Below are 18,464 nucleotides of genomic sequence, written 5' to 3' on the forward strand. Positions count from 1 at the left end.
ATTTGTATTTTTCTGTACACACAGAGTATAGTATAGAAGGTCAAAAATTTGTATAATACAGAATCTGTATATCCGGCATCTCTGGTTACAACCCTTAACCCTCCAACGCTCAAAAAAGAACCAATGGAGATAACAGATTTTTTGAGTAAGAGGTGAATTGAACAATAGAAATTTTAATTCCACCGAACCGATTAATTTTACCGATTCACTTTTGACCCGGTAAAAAAATGTCGTTTAAGAATCGCTGAATTTTTATAATTTATTTCCATGGCAGATTAAACATTTGAACAAAATGTTTGGTTCATCAACCATTGGTGAAACTGCTACTCAGCTTTTCCAGAAAAAAAAACTGGTTATTTGGTGCTTCTCCAGATTTGTGGTCTAGAAAATTTGAGAAAAGTGCAAGGCGGCCATCATGGCGACCATCTTTGTACTCTATCATCCTTGTGCTTAAAAATATGTATTGTTTTTCGAAAACTATATGCATAGTTTTTCATTTGTACTTGTACGTATATTCTATTTTCAACATCGAAAACTTAAAATACATTTTTCTTGCAAAAACTAAAAATTAGAGAAAATAATAGGTTGAAGCATTTTATCGTTCTGGGATACTTAGCAAGTTTTGAGGCTAGAAGTCAGCTTTCTTTAGAAAAATGTTTAAAAAACGAAGGGTAATGTTTTAGGAAAATTTAAATTATGTGACATCTAACATAGTTTCGCGATGAATATTACTCAAAATGTATTTATGTATTTATTTATTTTCTTTAAATATCCTTCTCAGAAGGCATCATTTTAATCCAAAAAAACGTTCTTGAGTTACAATTTTTAAAGAAAAAAATTAGGTTGTGTTTTGTACGCCCTTCTCAAAATATAGGTGAGGCAAAATGGTTATGTATTGATGCAAATGTAAATGATGAAAAAAATCTTATTCAAATTAAAAAATATCGAGTCAAAAATGGTATTTCCGTGTTTGGAACTGAAAATTCTCTTATGCTAGCCATGCGATAGCCAGCAAAAAAAAGACCTTCAACGCGTTACGTACAAAACGCTGCAATAACGAAGGGCTTAATAACAAAAGGATAAAACTCGAAAGGCTGAAAATATCAAAAGGCTAAAACCACAAAAGGCTGAAATGATATTCGACGCCACCGATTGAAAAACAGCCGTTCTCAAATCCATGTTATGCTTTATTGATCAGCCACATGATTATTGCAATATTTCTCTAAAGAATAGACTATCTTGAAAAGAAGAGAAGACCTTTGATGATATTGTTGGCAACTATAATGCTAACAGTCACTACAACCGCATAACTCGGAAGAAAATCCTTTGTTTAAAGAAGGAGGAATTGCCTATTCAAATAATACCATTCACATTTTGTGTAATTGTAATTGACTCATAATGCCAAAGCGGTAAGTGCGCAGGAATTCAGAAAGACCATGCTGAGAGTGACTGATTCCATTCCCAGTCAGTCCAGGATCTTTTCGTGATGAACTTTGTTGGGCATACAGTGTCTTTTTGCCCGCTAAACAGAATACAAAATGGTTATTGGCAAAGAAGCTCTCAGTTAATAACTGTGGAAGTGGTCATAAAACACTAACCTGAGAAGCGGACATTATTCTTGTTGAGGTGTTACGCCAAGAAAGAGAGGATTTGTAATTTTTTGTATACATAATTATTCTCTTGACTTAACCCAAACTTATAACTCATTTCATGGGGTTATGTACTTTCAGACTTTTTTGTTTTCAGCCTTATGTGATTTCAGCCTTATGTTACGATTCTATAGCTTCAGCCTTTTGTGCATTCAGCCTTATGTTATTATCCCCCTTCATTTAATAATTAGAGGATGTGTAGAGCAAGAAGAAAGAAAAATTATTACCTCAAAATTTATCTCCGAAAAACATTTTGTTAGAATATTTCTACAGAATAAATCGTCTTAATAAGCTCGTGTAGCATTTGATTTAAAATCTATAACCAGTAATATTCGTTTTAAGGTATAATTCCCTAAAAATCTTCTAAAACTGTATTTGGATGCATTGTTTTACATTTTGCACACGTTTTTGACAGTTGATGAGCCTCAGTAAAATCGATTACCGAAGCTACTGAAATCTATTCTATGAATTCTATTTTCGTCTAAAAAGTACCGAACAGACAATTCAGGATTGAATGTGTTATATTGAAAAACAAAACATTTTAAAGTGTAATTAATGACATCCATTGAAGATTCACCCTGTCGTTCGTCCAGAGCCAAATATATTTGGAATCCAGCACTCGAAATCTCATTCAGGCCATACCTTCAAAAGGCAGAATTCACTCTGTTTATGTTATCAGTTGATATTCGTTCAGCGAACTTTGCAGGTCGCAAAAATTTCACAAGTGTGCAGTCTCCAGCTTCGAGTTGCAATGAAGGTCACTTTGCTGATTGTAGCCAGCGTTTTCGCTCTTTGTTCGGTAAGATGTTGTTTTCTTAATTAATTCTCATCGACTGAAAACCCAAAACATATAATTGGGTCATTACAGATAGTTTGATCGAATAATATTGCATTTAAAATATTCATTATTTTATATAGGCTGATTACAACAAGGTTCAACTTGCGGAGATAATGAAAGTGACCAAGAAGTGCTACAATCAGCTTAACATCTCCTACGAGTCAGATTTGGTAGAACGGGTCATCTACAATAGGAATTTTTCGGATGATCCTACAACCAAGGTACATAGTTGAAATGTCCTTCTGCACATGATATGAGGTCTACCATTTCAATCATTTTCAAAATCCTCAGGAATTTATCAACTGTCTACTGGTTGAATTTAACGTATGGGAATCCGATGGCGTCATCAATCGCGATGTGGTAGTGAATTTTATGGCACAGCAGTACGATCCGGTGAAGGTGCGATCCATACTGAATAAGTGCTTCCGTCCAACAGGTGCCACCCAGGAAGACAAAGCGTACAACTATATCCGCTGTTTCTTCGATCACTTGACGTTTGAACTTTGAATGTCCGTTTGATGAAGCATGTTACAGAAACAAATAAATAAAACTTCCAACCATATACACAAACATTTTTTAAACGCTTAATCCTAAGAACTTGCAATCAACTGAATTCATTCAGTTATATTATTTAGTGAAATATTTAAAAGAAGAAACCTAATTGGAACTTCTGTGATATCCACAATCAGTTAAAGTTTATACTACTTTTTTCATAAAAGAAGCTCCCTGTGAAAGCCAAATCTCTATAAAATGTGCACTGTTTACTACTCAGTAAACATATATTTATTATCAGGACAATTTTTCAAAATTTCTTGTTCTCAAAATAGCACTGATGATAATTAAACATTTTCTCACCGACATTGGTGCCTTCATAGAATATTTTACACTGTTCCAGTACCTCTTCCACGTACTTCTGGAGCGCATTTCGGGAAAAGTATTCGATCATCGGTGGTATCACAAGCTTTCCTTCGTTATCTATCCATCCCATTTTCTTCGAGGCACATTCCATGTATTTCTGAAAAAATGGGAATGGGAATTTTATGAATGCAAACCATGGTTCATGGAGGCTTATCCTACCAAAGTTTCGTCATCCTTGACAACATTTCGGTTAAACAGCACCCGTTCCATGATATCTGACTGAAGCGGGATGTTGAGGGTTCGCATGCATTCTTTGCCTGCGCTAAATATCTCTCTAATCTGACTTTTGGTATAGGTCGTCTGAAAGGACAACAAAACGTAGGTAAAACAACAAAACAAAATGTGATCACGAAAATTCTGTAATTTACACAGCAGGCAGATGAAATAGCTAACGCCAATAGGAAGCAGGTCAATGCTCTGGACATTTTACGAACTGCTTCAGATGGTGGATCAGTAAGCAATAAACGAAAAATGTTCTCTGTATATTCGATTATCAGCATTTTTTGTTTCAGTTGTTATTGTAATAAAAAAATGATAGGAAATAATAACAATACTTATCACAGGTAACAGCTTAAAACCTTACAACCACTAGCATGCAGAGGTCAGCATGACTCCAAAACATGTTTATTATTAACAAAGATGCAGTGCTTCAAATTTGACTAAGCAGTGTTTTTAACCAACTAGGTATTGTTCACCGAAGCCATCCAAGCCCCTTGCCTACGAGCTCACAGTTTAAGGGGAAATGCTTTAAAAACCACGGGACTAGGATATGAATACACTTCTTAATCAAATGCTCTCATATTTGCCCTTACCTTAGTTTAAAATATGATAAGAAATATGAGCGCTGTGCGGTACGGTTCTCTCATTTAAAAAAGAAAACAGTTAGACGCCTTAGACCAGGGTTTCCTGAGCTGTGGGTCGCGCCCCCCAGCCGACTTTTATCCAGGGGGTCGCAAGAGACAGTTTAGGATTTTTGATTTTCAAAATTTTACTGTTACATGGGGAGCTTAATTCTTTCTTTGAAATTGAATTCATTTATTCCAAGGATTCTTTTCAATTAGAAAGAAATATTAGTTTACAAAAACTTGCCAATTCGCTAGTAAATAGCTCTGCTTGAGTGGTCTTTTCCAAATTCTGGGCTTGCGTGAAAATTTCTAATTCTGATAAAGTCGTATGGATCAGCAAATAAATAAGTTCGCATAATTTTTTGAAATTTCAGGAGCATAATTCAGAAGCAACAAAATTTCATACTACAAATTTCACAAAAGAAGGATAATGTATCTCTAAAGCCAGCGTTCTAATACCTAATGGAATTTTAGGAAAATTTGAGTTTGATTTCTGTAAGGATATTGCATTTTTCCTTTTTGCAATTGCACCCGTTTGATTTGTCTCTCGAGATATATTATTTTAAATAGAAATAAACATCAACAGATGAGTTCCAGATAACACACAAAACTAACATTTTTTTTCAAATGTCTTAGTAAAATATACTCGTTTTTTGATTGAAATATTCATGCATATGAGATAAATAAATTTAAAAATAGGAAAAAATATTTAAAAGTGATTAAAATCAGTACTTTTTATGAGAGAGGTGTTCAAAATAAAAACTTCTAGCACATGCTTACTTGAAAAATGTACAAAAATGCATGCAGTTATCAGCTGTTCATTTTATCTCGATTTTCACTGATGAGTCGCGAAACATACGTCTACTAACAATTGTTTGGAAAGCTATGCCTTAAGCCGGCCCCAGACGACAGAAGTATTGACAATATTTTTCTTGCCAATAATTCTCGACAATATTTTCACCGAATCCGACCCGGCTAATCCACACAGGATCGCCTCACACAAGAGTCGATTTTTTATGATGCCGACCAAAACAAATGCCGGCGACACGCGCAAAACATACTTGAGGGGAAATAATGAAACGCGAAATCAAACTTTTCTGATTTCTCTTAATATTTGTATATTTTTTTATATATTGATGGCGCCTTCACATGGCATCAATATATTGATGTGTTTCTTCAAACCATCAATATATTGATGTCGTCTGAAGACCGCTTTCGTCCCCGTCGAAACACGCGCAATCCCTCCCTTGAATCTCCTGAAGGACTCCATAAACCTCTCGGAATCCACTGAAAAGGTCCTGATACCACTTAAAACGGCTGTAACTCCTTTCAACGTTCCTAAAAGTGCCACGAAACTCCGTAACACTGTCCAGAAATGCCTCTCAAATCACTTTAAACCTCCTTGAACCACTCCTGAAACCCTCGAAAACGCTTTCAAAAGCCCCTGAACCCCCTGAAACGAATCTAAAGCATCCATTAATTCATTGAAACGTCCTAAAACGCCCCTAAGATTCATTTTTACAAATCCCCGAATACCCCCGAGAAACTCACTGTAACCCCCTGCACGCTTCCGAAACCGGCATTAAACGGTTTCAAACGCTTCGAAATACCCGTGAAACCCCCTGAAACGCTCCTTAAATTACTTAAACGCTCTCAAAACTCTAAAATCCCTTAAAACGTCACTAAACTCCTTGAACGCCCAAACGCAACCTGAAACCCTTTTGGAAAGCCCACTGAAACATCCTAAAATGATCCTAAAACGCTCTTAAAACTCCCTGGATGTCCCAGAAATCTCTTGAAACACCAAGAAACTCACTAAACGCTTCTGAAATTTCACTAAAGCCCTCTAAAACGCTACCTGGACCTCCCTGAAACTCCCCTGAAAATCCCCGTAAACCCCTGACACGCTCACGAAACCTTTTAAAGCTATTTAAACTCAATCGCCTAACCGCTTTTAAGTCTCTGAAATTTCGTTAAACGTTTAGGAAATCCCCTAAAACTCTATTTATACCCGCCGAAGTGTTTCTGATACCACCTGAAAACTCTAAAGCCCCCAAACACACTCCCCCATCCCCTGCAACACCCTAAACGCTTCAGAAATGCCCCCAAAATCCCTTAATCATCGAGCAGTTGCGTCTTCGATAACCCACAGCGACATCACGTTCACGCTGTGAAGCACAAGCGTGTTTTATTCACAATGCGTGTACTCAACGCACGACGCGACGGCTCCTAGATTTAATCCCACTGAAATCTCACTTCTGAATCCCCTCGAAACTGCATGAAAACACCCTTCAACCCCTTGAAACTCCCTGTACGCCCGTTACGCCCTTTAAGCCCCTCAAAACACTTATTAAACCCCTTGGAATACCCTGAAACGCCATAAAACTTTCCAGAAACACTATCGAAAAGCCCCTTGAATTGCCCCTGAAATGCTTCTGAGACCCAATGAAATGCTCCTGGAACCCATTGAAGCGCGCTTATAAATAGCACCACAGAAACACATTTGAAATCCCTCCTCTTTAACCCCTTGGATCTCCTGGGAAATGCTCCTGAAACATTATTGCGTAGAGACAAGTATGAAGAGAGTGCATACTGTAGAAGAGCAACAGACCTCTAGTGGAAGCACACGGCAAAATAAGTACGCAACACACAACCGATGGTACCTACTCGCCTCTTTTGAGCTGGTTGTGCTGTATTGTAGTAGCTTATGGGGCACGCAAGGAGCTTTCAGTCTCACCCTATCACTGGACATGTGAGGTTGCTACCTATTCCATTACCTTGTTTGTCAGTGGGTCCCAGGAGAGCAAAAAAGTAACTTAGATAGGTTAAGACTGGTCAAATGGCGGTCTTATGGGTCAGAAAGTGTGCAAATTGAATCACCCTAATAATATGTTTCTAGTTTTTTGGCAACGCAGTCTTCATTAAACTAACGACGTTTCATGTTATTCCAACGTTTCGACACTTGGTGAGCGTCTTCCTCAGGGAGTACTAAAATTAAATTAATAATGTAGATGGGGGAGAATCGACTGTATTCTGTGCAACTCGGATTTTGACGGCTACGCAGTCTTGTTAAATCAAAACGAGTTGTTATCTAACCCGACGTTTCGACACTTTGGATGGTGTCTTCTTCAGGGGAAAGATACGTATTTATATAAACAAAAAACGAAATACGTATCTTTCCCCTGAAGAAGACACCATCCAAAGTGTCGAAACGTCGGGTTAGATAACAACTCGTTTTGATTTAACAAGACTGCGTAGCCGTCAAAATCCGAGTTAAATTAATAATTTGTTTGGAATAATTGTGTGTGAGAATGTTTGGTTTCTGTGATTTACAATATTTATGTCGTTATTTGTCTAATGTTTTGTCTAACTATAACTGTCGGGTATGATGATTGTTGGTACTCTCATTAATCTGCTATTGAAATATTACACTTTACAAGCTTTCACTTTTTTTACCACCCAACTTGTACCAGCAATGGCGTATTTTTTATTTATAACAGATTTCACTCTCTCTTTATCTTAACTTAACTGAATTGGTTACCGTGCCCTATTAGAGAAATTGTTTCTTTCTCATCTACACTCCCTATCAAAAGTTTGGGGTCACCCCCTCAAAAACATGTCATATATGTGGGCCCATATCTCCGTCAATTTGCATCCGATTCCAAAACCCTAGGTCTCATTCAAAAGACAATCAGTTAAAGAAACTTTAAACATCATTTAAATGAAACTTTTTCAAAAATATTTGTATGTAAACTTAACCTAAAGTTGCCAAATTTTCTGAAAAAATGGATATAAACTTACGGCAGTTTCGCTGGAAATTGGGTTGACTTTGGGATTGGACGCAAATTGGCGGAGATATGGGTCCAAAAACATGACATGTTTTTGAAGGGGTGACCCCAAACTTTTGATCGGGAGTGTATACTAGCTCTAGTGATTTCATTTCGCTCATTTTTACTTTTAATGTCATGCAACACTGCTGCGTATGTCGTACTGAGTCTGTCGTCTATTGACTATATGGTCTGTGTTTGTGATGTGACACATCTCCAAAAACGGTAGTGTGGTGGATTGACTGTGGCAATGTTCTATAATTTGTGTGTGTTCTAGATTAAGTCTTTGATCTGTCTTAAAGCAATGCTGAATAAGTGGTTTCGTCGTTTCTATTAGTGATATCTAGGCTATTTCTGTGTTGGCGTTGTTGTAGTTGTGGTCTAATTTGTAAATCACACAAACCAAACATTTGTTCACACAAATAATTCAAATAAATATTTTTTTTTCCGATGCAAAGTCATCGCAGTCGTATCCCAATCAAGCAAATAATAAATTAAATTTTTGTACCCGCTGATGAAGACGCCCACCAAGTGTCGAAACGTTGGGATTACATAAAACGTCGTTAGTTCAATAAAGACTACATAGCTGTAAAACTAGAAATACAATTCTACAGTCGATCAATTTCTATTCCTAATAATACGTATATTATGCTTTCATTGAGGATTAAAGGGGCTGTTGTAAGGGTTTTGAGGAAGGTTCAGGGGGAGAGCCAACGGGATTCATGGGTTTTATGAAGGGCGCTATGAGTGGCTAACAGGAGGAGGCAAGGAAGGTTTAAAGAGCATTCAAGAGGAGATTGGTGACTAGAAAATCAACTCTCAAGGGATTCCAGGTAAATGAATAACACGAAACCACGTGGTGAGGCATCACATCAGTAGATGTTCAAGTGGAGTGGAGGTTTGTTTATTTATTTATCTACAGTCTTCGATTTGGTTTGTTAAGGTTTGTTAAAGACTTAATGCTGTAAAGGGGACGAAGGAGTTTTCAAAGACGTTTAAGATGAGTGCACAAAATGCCATGTAAATGCCACTGAGCACTCCTGCATAGGCAGCCTTTTCTCATACAGTATCTTCTATACAAACATGATAAAAGCAAGTTTGCTTAGGAGAGCGAGTAAAAAAGAAAAAGCTGCTTACGCTAATGCCTCTGGGACGCTATTTTATCCTCTTCATGTCTGTCTCTCTTTAAAACTCCCGAGCCCCCGTTGTATCTCGCCTTAACATTTATTGAAAAGTCCTCAGCTTGCCACTTCGGCCCTTGAGACCCTTTTTGTCCCTTAAATACCTTCAAAGCCCCTGAAAGCTCGCCATTGAGGGATTGCCCCTTAACCACCTGCCCAACACCCCCATGGACCTTCCTTTTGAAGCACCTCAACCCCCTTTTGTCATCCTTTAAAGCTTCATGAGACCTAATTTTCTTCCCATCAAAAATACTTCTGATTCTCCTCTTGCCTTTCCTTAATCTCCATGAGACACCCTTTATTCTCCTTGCATCCACTGAAACCTCTTTTGACACTTTTTTTAACAGCCTGAGTTTCTCTTTTTCAAGTACAACCCAACCAACATTATTGTTGAACAATATATGAATAAGCCGCTGTTAAGCTTGATTTAGAAAATTTTGGCTGAATAAGCTTTTGTTCAGCTGTCATTGTAACTTGGGAAATTCCTCCAAAGATTTTTTAAACTGTTTTTTCGTTATTTTAGGGTATTTGTTCCAATTTTCATAATAAAAAAAAACTCACCATCGACACGTTGAAACATGTTCATGAATTTGAATAAAATACACAGTAATGGTAACATTGATCTGAAAACACGTGAACTTTCAAAACTGTCATGGATTTTTTTTTAAATAAGAGTCATGGGCGTCAAAAAGAAGTAAGATATATTACAAACTTTATTTATATAACTCATCCAAACTTCTTCTTCTCAAAAAAGCACTGATGGTAGTTAAACATTTTCTCCCCTACGTTGGCACCGTCAAAAGAAATCTTACATTTCTCCAGTACATCTTGCACCTCCTTCCGGGGAATGTTTCGCGAAAAGAACTCAACCATCGATGATATCTCAAGGTTCCCCTCGTTGTCGACCCAGCCTAGCTTTTTCGTACCGCAATCGAAGTATTTCTAAAAATTAAGAAACCGTTAAGAAAGCTTAGTTTTCCTGGCTAGTTAAACTCACCAAAGTTTCTTCATCCTTCACTACATCTCGATTATATAGCACCCGTTCAACGATATCCGACTCAAGAGGGATGTTGAGAATTCGCATGCACTTCTTACCGGCGGAGAATATTTCTCTTACTTGGCTTTTGGTATAGATTGACTGGAAGGCGAAATGGAATTGATGTTAATTTTACGAAGACGAATGCAAAATCAGAGCAGCTTACACCATAAACTGTTGAAGTAGTAAGCACCAGAAGGAGGAAAGTCACGTGTCCAGTCATTATTGCGAACTGCTTCGGGAAATGGTCTTTTTGGAACTGAGCAAGCATCAATGCTATGAACGAAAGAATAAAAATTATGAGGTGGGGGTGCAATGCCCTGGCAAGACGATTCAGATAAGGACTACCAAAATAACAATTAATGCTTTACTGCAAATTGGCATTTCTGTTCAGCAACAACATTAAATTGAAAAACACAGATTTACTAATAATTGAATCATTAAATCATTAAATTGATAATGAAGGATGTGAATCCATGTGGACAGGGGCGTTACATTCAGGTACTTTCTGCAATCAATTTCGAACTGAATAATATGATTTTTTGTAAAAAATGTAAAAAAATGATAATGTAAGTTTTACTTTCGTTTATCATTATAGTTTTTGTAGAATTTATCAATATTCTATAAGTTTAGGTAACACTTCGCAATCTTGAACTGCAATTCAAAGCTCATCCATTCGTTCTTCCCAGAAGCATTTATGAAAATTGTACGCCCTATCTTCCAGCGTATCGCCTTCCACCGCAACACATTTCTCAATGGTACTCTTCAGGCTGGAATCGTCATGATCTTCAGTCATGAATTCCAACAGTTTGTCGCCCAATATCTTGCCATCTGCTGACACTGCACCCATCTTGGTCAGAAAGCACGCGATGAACTGTTTATTCTTCCGGTCGTCCTTGAAAAGGACTCCTTCGTAAGACCCCGGCTGTAGGAAAGCATCGTCCAATGTGATTTCCAACTCTCGGGCGCATACGATTGCGATGTCCTTGATCGTTTCGTGTTGTTTTTGTGTTAGGTGAGCCTGTGGAAAATTGGGGTTTAATATGATTTCTTCAGATGAGGTTATTAATGTTTTGTGAAAACTTACAAATGAGGATCCCACCACACACATTCCAAATACCAGTGTAAAGATTTGCATTTCTCGTAGGTAGATCTTCGGCAATAGAGATCAACTGATAAACTACTTATGAATTGCAAATGCATGAATGTTTTATATGCTTCAGAAGGCGCACAAACTCATCAACCTTTGAATCTGCATGTGCATTATTGATATTGTGGTATCATCGCATGACGTTAACTCATGAGAAGTTCTTGTGAGTTGATTGATTCCGACATTTTTTCTGCATCTGCTTTTGCTGAGTTTTGTCTACAATTACTTGGAAGTGTTTTATGCACAGCATGCTTTTTAATTAAGAATTAGATTTTTCATCATACTTTTCAAATGAAATAAAATAAAACGTGTCATACCACCACCATGAAATTTGCCATAAATTAAATAATTTGATTGCTCAGATCGTTAGCATAGATTATGGACATAACATTCGTTTCCTGAATTTTATAGGCATTTCGTTAGCGCTGTTCAAGGTAATAAAAAAGCAAATGACTTAAATTGCTCCCTTATCTGACTGTAGACCATCTCGTTGTTAGTTTTCCAAATTTATCCAAAACTTAACCTCTTCCACCCAAACCAAGCGGGAGAGGAATTCGCACGGCTTCCGCCAATCATCATTCTCCAGGCTAAGTTTTGCATCCAATTTCAATTTTACTAGACTTCTTCTCACCGTGACGCAAGCAGAATGCGAAACTCGCCTGTCTAGTTTTTTACGGCCGCCGATAACTGCCTGATGCCAGATCTTAACCTCGTAGCTCGTAAATGTAAAACTATTTGTTGGCAGATATTTACGTCCAGTGATTAGCTTGCGCATCCAGGTGTTGGTTGGTATGTTGCTTTGTTCGGGGTGACTCATTCTGGATGGTCCGGGAGTGCGCTTAATGGCTACAAGAATATTTTGCAAGAAGGGATGTACAATAAATTGTACCACCTTTATTGGTTCATTGTGGAAGAAGCTGGCAGGGAAGATTTGCTGCGGTTCATTAAAATTCTTTCAAAGATGTGCAATAGTGATAATAGTTTTGCAGCTCGTGCGAGTTCTGCAATAAATGACATCGATGGAATGTGTAAGGATTCCCCGCAAAGGACTTTCTGCAGCACAAGCCATAAATCAGTCTTATAGGTTAAAATCAGTTATTGTCATTAAGAATAGACTCGTTAGAGTCCCAAGATGGCGGTCAACTGTTGCACCTAATCACGACTTTAAAAGCATAAATTTATTTAAAAACCAAACCTGCACAGGATTTCTTCTTATCTTAAGCTTATTACAAGTGAGCAAGAATAAAATAAAAAATTACACTATCCCTAGAAGTGCATTGGGTATTGTACCATTTGAGCAAGTGTACCTATTTTGGGCAATTTCATACCTAATTTTAGGCATACGGTGAGATACGTACAGTATCTAATCCTATACAAAAATTCAAACCAACTGGTTTGAAATTGACTTAGTTATAGCTGCAAGTACCCAAAATAGGTACACCTGCCCAAATGGTGCAAGACTCTATTCGAAGTTCTGGTACAATAATGAACTGGGATTTCAAGAAGTTTGTCCTTAAATGGGATAAATAGATAAGGAAACATTATACTTACGGTACCCTTGGGTCTCCAGTTAGCCTAGTGGTTAAGGCAACGGATCGCCAATCCGGAGACGACGGGTTCGATTCCCGTTCCGGTCGGGAAAATTTTCTCGACTCCCTGTGCATAGTGTATCATTGAACTTATTTTATTATGTGGTTTTATTGGCATTTATCGGTGAAAAATAACGGAAATTATTTTTCACCGATAAGTGCCAATAAAACCACATAATAATCATTCACGGTGATCAACCCCGGTCAGTATTATTGTACTTGCCACACAAATTCATGCAATGCCAGGCAAAGAAAGCCGTTTTAATAATAACAGTGGAAGTGCTTCCCGAGTAGAAGTAAAAATCAGAACAATATCATCATTTGATATTCCTCAGTGAAGTACTCAAGATCATAATTAGCTATTGATTTGTTTGACATAAGAGATAAAAGATCAAAAATAAGATCAAAAATTAGTAAGGGGAAGAACATAATAACATCTCATTTTGATGTTATAAGATCAAACTAATATCTGGGGAGATCTGGGCTGTAGCACATCTAACCAATATCATAAAATGATCTGACAGATGGATTAGAGTAAGAAAAAAAAAGAAAAATAGCCGCGACTAGAATCGAACTTGTGACCTTGTGATTTATGAGCAGTGACATTACCACTGCACTACGACTCACATCTGAAAATAGCAGGTAACAAAAGCATCAAGTTCTACGTTTTCCAAGGTGTTTGCGAGTCATGGTAGTGGTGCTGGTTTGGTCCCGCCATGTTGTAGATGAGTGTGCGAAAGAACTAATTATGATCTTGCATAGTAGTTTTCAGATCTTACAATAGGAGGCAATCAGTGAAGTACTAGATTGAAAGTAGTGAGCTGGATTTTTGTATGGCGAGATGATCAATTCTGCATTTCTGCAATGAAATGGTGCAAACAGCGTGGGTTATATGATTCATTTACTAATTTGATGCTGTTTGAGCAAAAGTTTGGATAACTGTGTTGTTGAAGTTGCAGGAAAAAATAATACAACAACACAGTTATTCAAACTTTTGCTCAAATAGCATCAAATTAGCCAATAAATCATATAACCTACGCTGTTTGTACCATTTCATTGCAGAAATGGAGAATTGATCATCTCACCATACAAAAATCCAGCTCACTACTTTCAATCTAGTACTTCACTGATTGCCTCCTATTTTCGGATGTTATAGATGAATGTGTCAAAGAACTGATTTTGATCTTGAGCAGTAATTTTCAGATCTTTCGAATTCTGGATGTTGCAGATGGAAATGTGAAGAGCTAATTTTGATCTTGAGCGGTATTTTTCAGATTTCTCAATGATAAATGTTCTATTGCAGAATATTAATACAATTTTCACCCAAAATTTGTAAACTGACGTAATGTTAGGGAAAATAAAATTGAATTAAGGCTATTTTGCATATTTTCCTAAACTAAGAGAGCACTTTTCTCTAGATGATTTCACATTTCTTACTCTTTCTGTGAATTGTTAACAAAGCTAGTTATCCAAACTTTAAAAACGACATGCGTAGAAACACGTTTGGTTTATTTTGCGCCTAAAACAGGACGAATTTCCACCAATAGCACGCAATCAGTGAAGTACTAGATTGTAGTAATGGGCTGATTTTTTGTATGGTGAGAAGATAAATCTAGTATGTATTTCACTGAACGTGCTCTATTGTGAACTGTCGCCCAGAAAAGCTTTGGAAACGTTTAGAAGATCGTAGTTGTCACGACTGTCGTCTGTTCGTATACCCCATGCAGAATCGCTACGCAATTCGTTGGTTGAAACTCAAAAAACTTGTCTGCAGCGGTATGTTTTGTTGAATCTAGAATCAAACGGTCCGTTTTTCGAAATGGACGTATTTTGCTTAGCGGGCCGATAATGTTCCCAAAATGTCCGGTGATTCATTTATTGGATTCGTACCACAAATGCAAGCTCGACATCGAGGTCCAGCTCATGTTGTCATCGGACTCAATTGGAAAGCCTCTGCTGGTTTACTCACAGTGAAATAAAATAGTTATAATCTGGGATTAAGAAATCTATCAGATAGAATCAGTATATATTTGTATGCCTTTTTAAAGAAAAGCAAATATCGATTAGGGTAAATCGCCAATTGTTGCACGGCTAAAAATTCGCCAATTGTTGCACACCTCATAAGAATAACATGGAGTGTGCAGCAATAGGCGAGTTTTTAGCCGTGCAACAATTGGAAAATTACCCTATATGCAGAGAAATCGGCACATACTCTGTTTTTCATTGTTCAATTGCCGCATCCATAAACCCGCTTATTGAAAATGAAGGCCACTTCTACTTCCTTTTTGTCCCAGTGCTCGTTTGTAAAATTTGTGGTGTACATAAGGGAACATCTATTTATAATGTAACGCTAAATTCGATATCTTTGAACTCGGTGGTTGATTCATCAGGATCTGGCGGAATCCATAATGTGCATTTGTATGATAACTCCAACTTTTTTGTATGGGTCGTAATGCTAGGCTGTATTCCCTATTCCCCTGGAGCGTTACGGAATTTATTGAACCCCTATCTCCTGAAACGTTACGTTATTTGGGGACGGCGCATAATGAAAGTTGAAAACTTAAAATAGTTTTTATGCGCAATGTTGGGAAATTTCGACTTTTATACAGCGGGTTGCACTAGGCTTTCCAAAAATCAAATTAAGTACTCATTTTGAAATCATATCACGATGAGATATTGAGCAGATATTTGGCAAGTTTTTGAATATCTCATCAATATCATATTAAGATAGGACATCAAAATTTTATCGTTTTAAGATATGATTATGATATTCACGTCTACCCGGGTTTAAGAACACTGAGTTGAAGAGAGGCAGGCGAAGTTCCAATACAAACGTTAAGACATAAAGAAGAAGAAGAAGAAGAAAAAGAAGAAGAAGAAGAAGAAGATACTAACGGTACCCATGAATAATTTCCAACCCAAAACACGAAACAATTGGCCATTTTTTTACTCGATATTTAACTTTTGCATCAACTTTAGCCCAACATGTAGGTAGGGCGGAACAACCATTGCAAACGTCAGCTTCTCCCGTCTCTCCTACGCATATTTTAATTTATTTTTGAAAACTTACCCCGTTAACAGATAGAGGGGAGTTTGCTATACCTGTTACTGGTAAAAGATTTCATGAATAAATGGCCATACATCCAGAAAGAACGGGAGAAGCAGAATTTAAAAAAGGTTGTTACACCCTTTTTACATGTTGGTCTATTATAACCGTTTTTCCTCATCCAACCTTAAAAAACAGCGTATGAAAAAAAACCCTAATTTTCTTCTTCGAAAACCTATAACTCGAAAATGGTTTGTTAGGTTGAAATGACGTCTTCGAAAATGTTTGAGGGTATTTGAAGGACTATTAGAAAAAAATAAGAGTAATAACCATTAAGGATTCTGTTAGATATCATTTAATTTATATTTTCTAAAAACCTTATTCTTCGATTTTTTTTTGTTATTTTTCTGTAGAAAACTAACTCCCACTCTCAAAATTTGCCAAGTAGCCCAGGATGGTCAAATGTTTCTGACTAATTGTTCTCAAATTTTTATTTTCATTAATTTTCAAAAAGTTAACAATTTTTTAGATTATCGTTACTAACAATAGATTGTACTTTTGGGGTTCAAAAAAAAAAACTATATGTAATGCATTTGTTTACTTCCACCCATATTAGAGTTACCGCCAAGTCTCCATTCACCGTGTGCTTTCGAATATTTTTTTCATTATTTCCATATTACGATTGAATGGTATGACAATTTCCCTTCAATTTCACCAAAACAACACTGATGAATTGTTACCATGTCAAAACGCTCAATAGAAACTTTTTAAAGTATCATTTTATTTATTTTTTTCTTAAAAGACACGGACAACGTCTTCAGCTTTCGGCTGTACAGACTGTTTAAACTTAACATTAGACAACGGACAACGGAGCATGCACCAGTGGAAACGGGGAAGAAACTATTCTCACGAAAAGCTTCAACGCCCGAAGCGGGAATCGAACCCTCACCCCATAGCATGGTGCGATTATAAGCTTGGTGACCCTAACCGCACGGCTACGAGGCTCCACAAACTTTTTTGACGGCTACGAGGCTCCACAAACGACTTTTGACACTAAAGTGTGTTTACATGAAGCGGTTTTTGCTCGTTCACTGCATTCATAGTCAAAAAACGAAAACTCCGCTAAGGTGATTTAAGAGATAAACGGGTACCCCAGAAATCGATGGTCTTCATTCACAATGCCCCATATTGCCCCATATAAGTAGAAAAAATTGAAAATTTGAACATTCGTTTTTCTAATTAAATTCTGCAAGTTATTACTTGAAATGAATACATAAATGAACTTGAAATGAAAAAGACGAAAATTCGCTGGGTTGTTTTGATCATTTTTAAACAAAAAAGAAAAAAATATTTGATACACGGTGAATGAGTACCTACTACTATGGTGAATGGTGACCTATCACGGAATCAGGCATCCTTACTACCTTCTACTAATATTACTATATCATCAAGTTTTGTGAAAAATTTTCTACTTTTGTGAATATTACTTTCATTTTAACCTATAATGAAGGCAATTAACAGCGGCACCAACATTTCTTATCAGATTGGTGTCAAATTACAGCCCTTTTTCGCCTCGAATCATCTTAGATCCACGGTGACGGGCACCTTGACGGTACAGCAAATTTGAAAAATCCATAAAATTCAGAAAAAAATTGGGGTCTTGTGAAATGTGGCTGTAGGAAAAAGGTCGATGGTCAAAAGGTCAACGGTCAAAAGGTCGAAAGGTCAAAAGATCGAAACAAAAAAAACAAGTAGAACAAAAGGTCGAAAAGACAAATGGTCAAAAGATCGAAAGGTCGAATGAAAAAAACGACCGAAAATGATCCTATTTTTTAACCATCTTCTTACTTTCTTAACCCTCGAACGATCGCGCTGTTGTATTTTGTACAACATGTTGAAAAAAACTCGCTTTTTGTACTCAGCATTAGCGTGGTGCTGAACGCAGGTAGTTAACCGCGCGAGTTACGGAAGGTTAACGTTATCATTGCAACTTGACCTGCATCTTTCCAACTTAGTGTTCTTTTAATATTTCAACAGTTATAAAATGAAAGGTTTTCTTTGCCTGCCATTGCGTTAACTTGTATATTGTATAACAAGCACAATGTTACATTATACCCAGGAATTCGACAAAATTTCCCGTTCGGAACGGCAATCAATTCTTTAATTTGGGCTAAGTGTAATATTTTAACTGGTACTAGTTTATTGTAGAAAATATATTATCATATTTACGACTATAGGCGTGATTACCATTATTGTTTCCTACATAGTTTTGCCTTCTTTGAAAAATAGGCTGTTCTTTCTAGTAATGTTTTTTTTTACATTTTTTGTGTACTCACTAATAATATAATTGCTCATAATATTTTGCCTTCTTTTAAAATAGGTCGT

The 18,464-nt window shown here is 36.9% G+C and overlaps 4 protein-coding genes across 4 annotated transcripts in view; 2 read left to right on the top strand and 2 right to left on the bottom strand.

The window, feature by feature from the left end:
* Nucleotides 1-18,464, top strand: part of LOC115255048 (tyrosine-protein phosphatase non-receptor type 13) — a 401,461-nt gene that overhangs the window by 297,462 nt on the left and 85,535 nt on the right. The window lies entirely within an intron of this gene.
* Nucleotides 2,485-3,159, top strand: LOC115255060 (uncharacterized). Its single transcript, XM_029852819.2, has 2 exons — nt 2,485-2,708; nt 2,779-3,159. Exons 1-2 carry the CDS (start codon nt 2,601-2,603, stop codon nt 2,992-2,994), a joined length of 324 nt encoding a protein of 107 aa, XP_029708679.2. The 5' UTR covers nt 2,485-2,600; the 3' UTR covers nt 2,995-3,159.
* Nucleotides 9,985-10,628, bottom strand: LOC109407716 (uncharacterized). Its single transcript, XM_029852822.2, has 3 exons — nt 10,461-10,628; nt 10,256-10,396; nt 9,985-10,200 (listed from the first exon to the last, which is right to left on the bottom strand). The coding sequence occupies exons 1-3, from the start codon at nt 10,563-10,565 to the stop codon at nt 9,985-9,987; spliced, it is 462 nt and encodes a 153-aa protein (XP_029708682.2). The 5' UTR covers nt 10,566-10,628.
* LOC115255058 (uncharacterized) lies at nt 10,837-12,597 on the bottom strand. The gene is made up of 2 exons (XM_029852817.2): nt 11,382-12,597; nt 10,837-11,315 (listed from the first exon to the last, which is right to left on the bottom strand). Exons 1-2 carry the CDS (start codon nt 11,430-11,432, stop codon nt 10,956-10,958), a joined length of 411 nt encoding a protein of 136 aa, XP_029708677.1. The 5' UTR covers nt 11,433-12,597; the 3' UTR covers nt 10,837-10,955.

This window comes from Aedes albopictus, chromosome 2 (genome assembly GCF_035046485.1).
Source record: "Aedes albopictus strain Foshan chromosome 2, AalbF5, whole genome shotgun sequence".
In the NCBI taxonomy this organism is placed as follows: Eukaryota; Metazoa; Arthropoda; class Insecta; order Diptera; family Culicidae; genus Aedes; species Aedes albopictus.

Coding starts and splice junctions, on each gene's coding strand:
- LOC115255060 (XM_029852819.2), top strand. CDS start 2,601: ATGAAAGTGACCAAGAAGTGCTACAATCAGCTTAACATCTCCTACGAG. Junction 2,709..2,778: donor CGGATGATCCTACAACCAAG/GTACATAGTTGA, acceptor CAAAATCCTCAG/GAATTTATCAACTGTCTACT.
- LOC109407716 (XM_029852822.2), bottom strand. CDS start 10,565: ATGCTTGCTCAGTTCCAAAAAGACCATTTCCCGAAGCAGTTCGCAATA. Junction 10,397..10,460: donor CTACTTCAACAGTTTATGGT/GTAAGCTGCTCT, acceptor TTCGCCTTCCAG/TCAATCTATACCAAAAGCCA. Junction 10,201..10,255: donor TGAAGGATGAAGAAACTTTG/GTGAGTTTAACT, acceptor CTTAATTTTTAG/AAATACTTCGATTGCGGTAC.
- LOC115255058 (XM_029852817.2), bottom strand. CDS start 11,432: ATGCAAATCTTTACACTGGTATTTGGAATGTGTGTGGTGGGATCCTCA. Junction 11,316..11,381: donor GTGTGGTGGGATCCTCATTT/GTAAGTTTTCAC, acceptor AATTTTCCACAG/GCTCACCTAACACAAAAACA.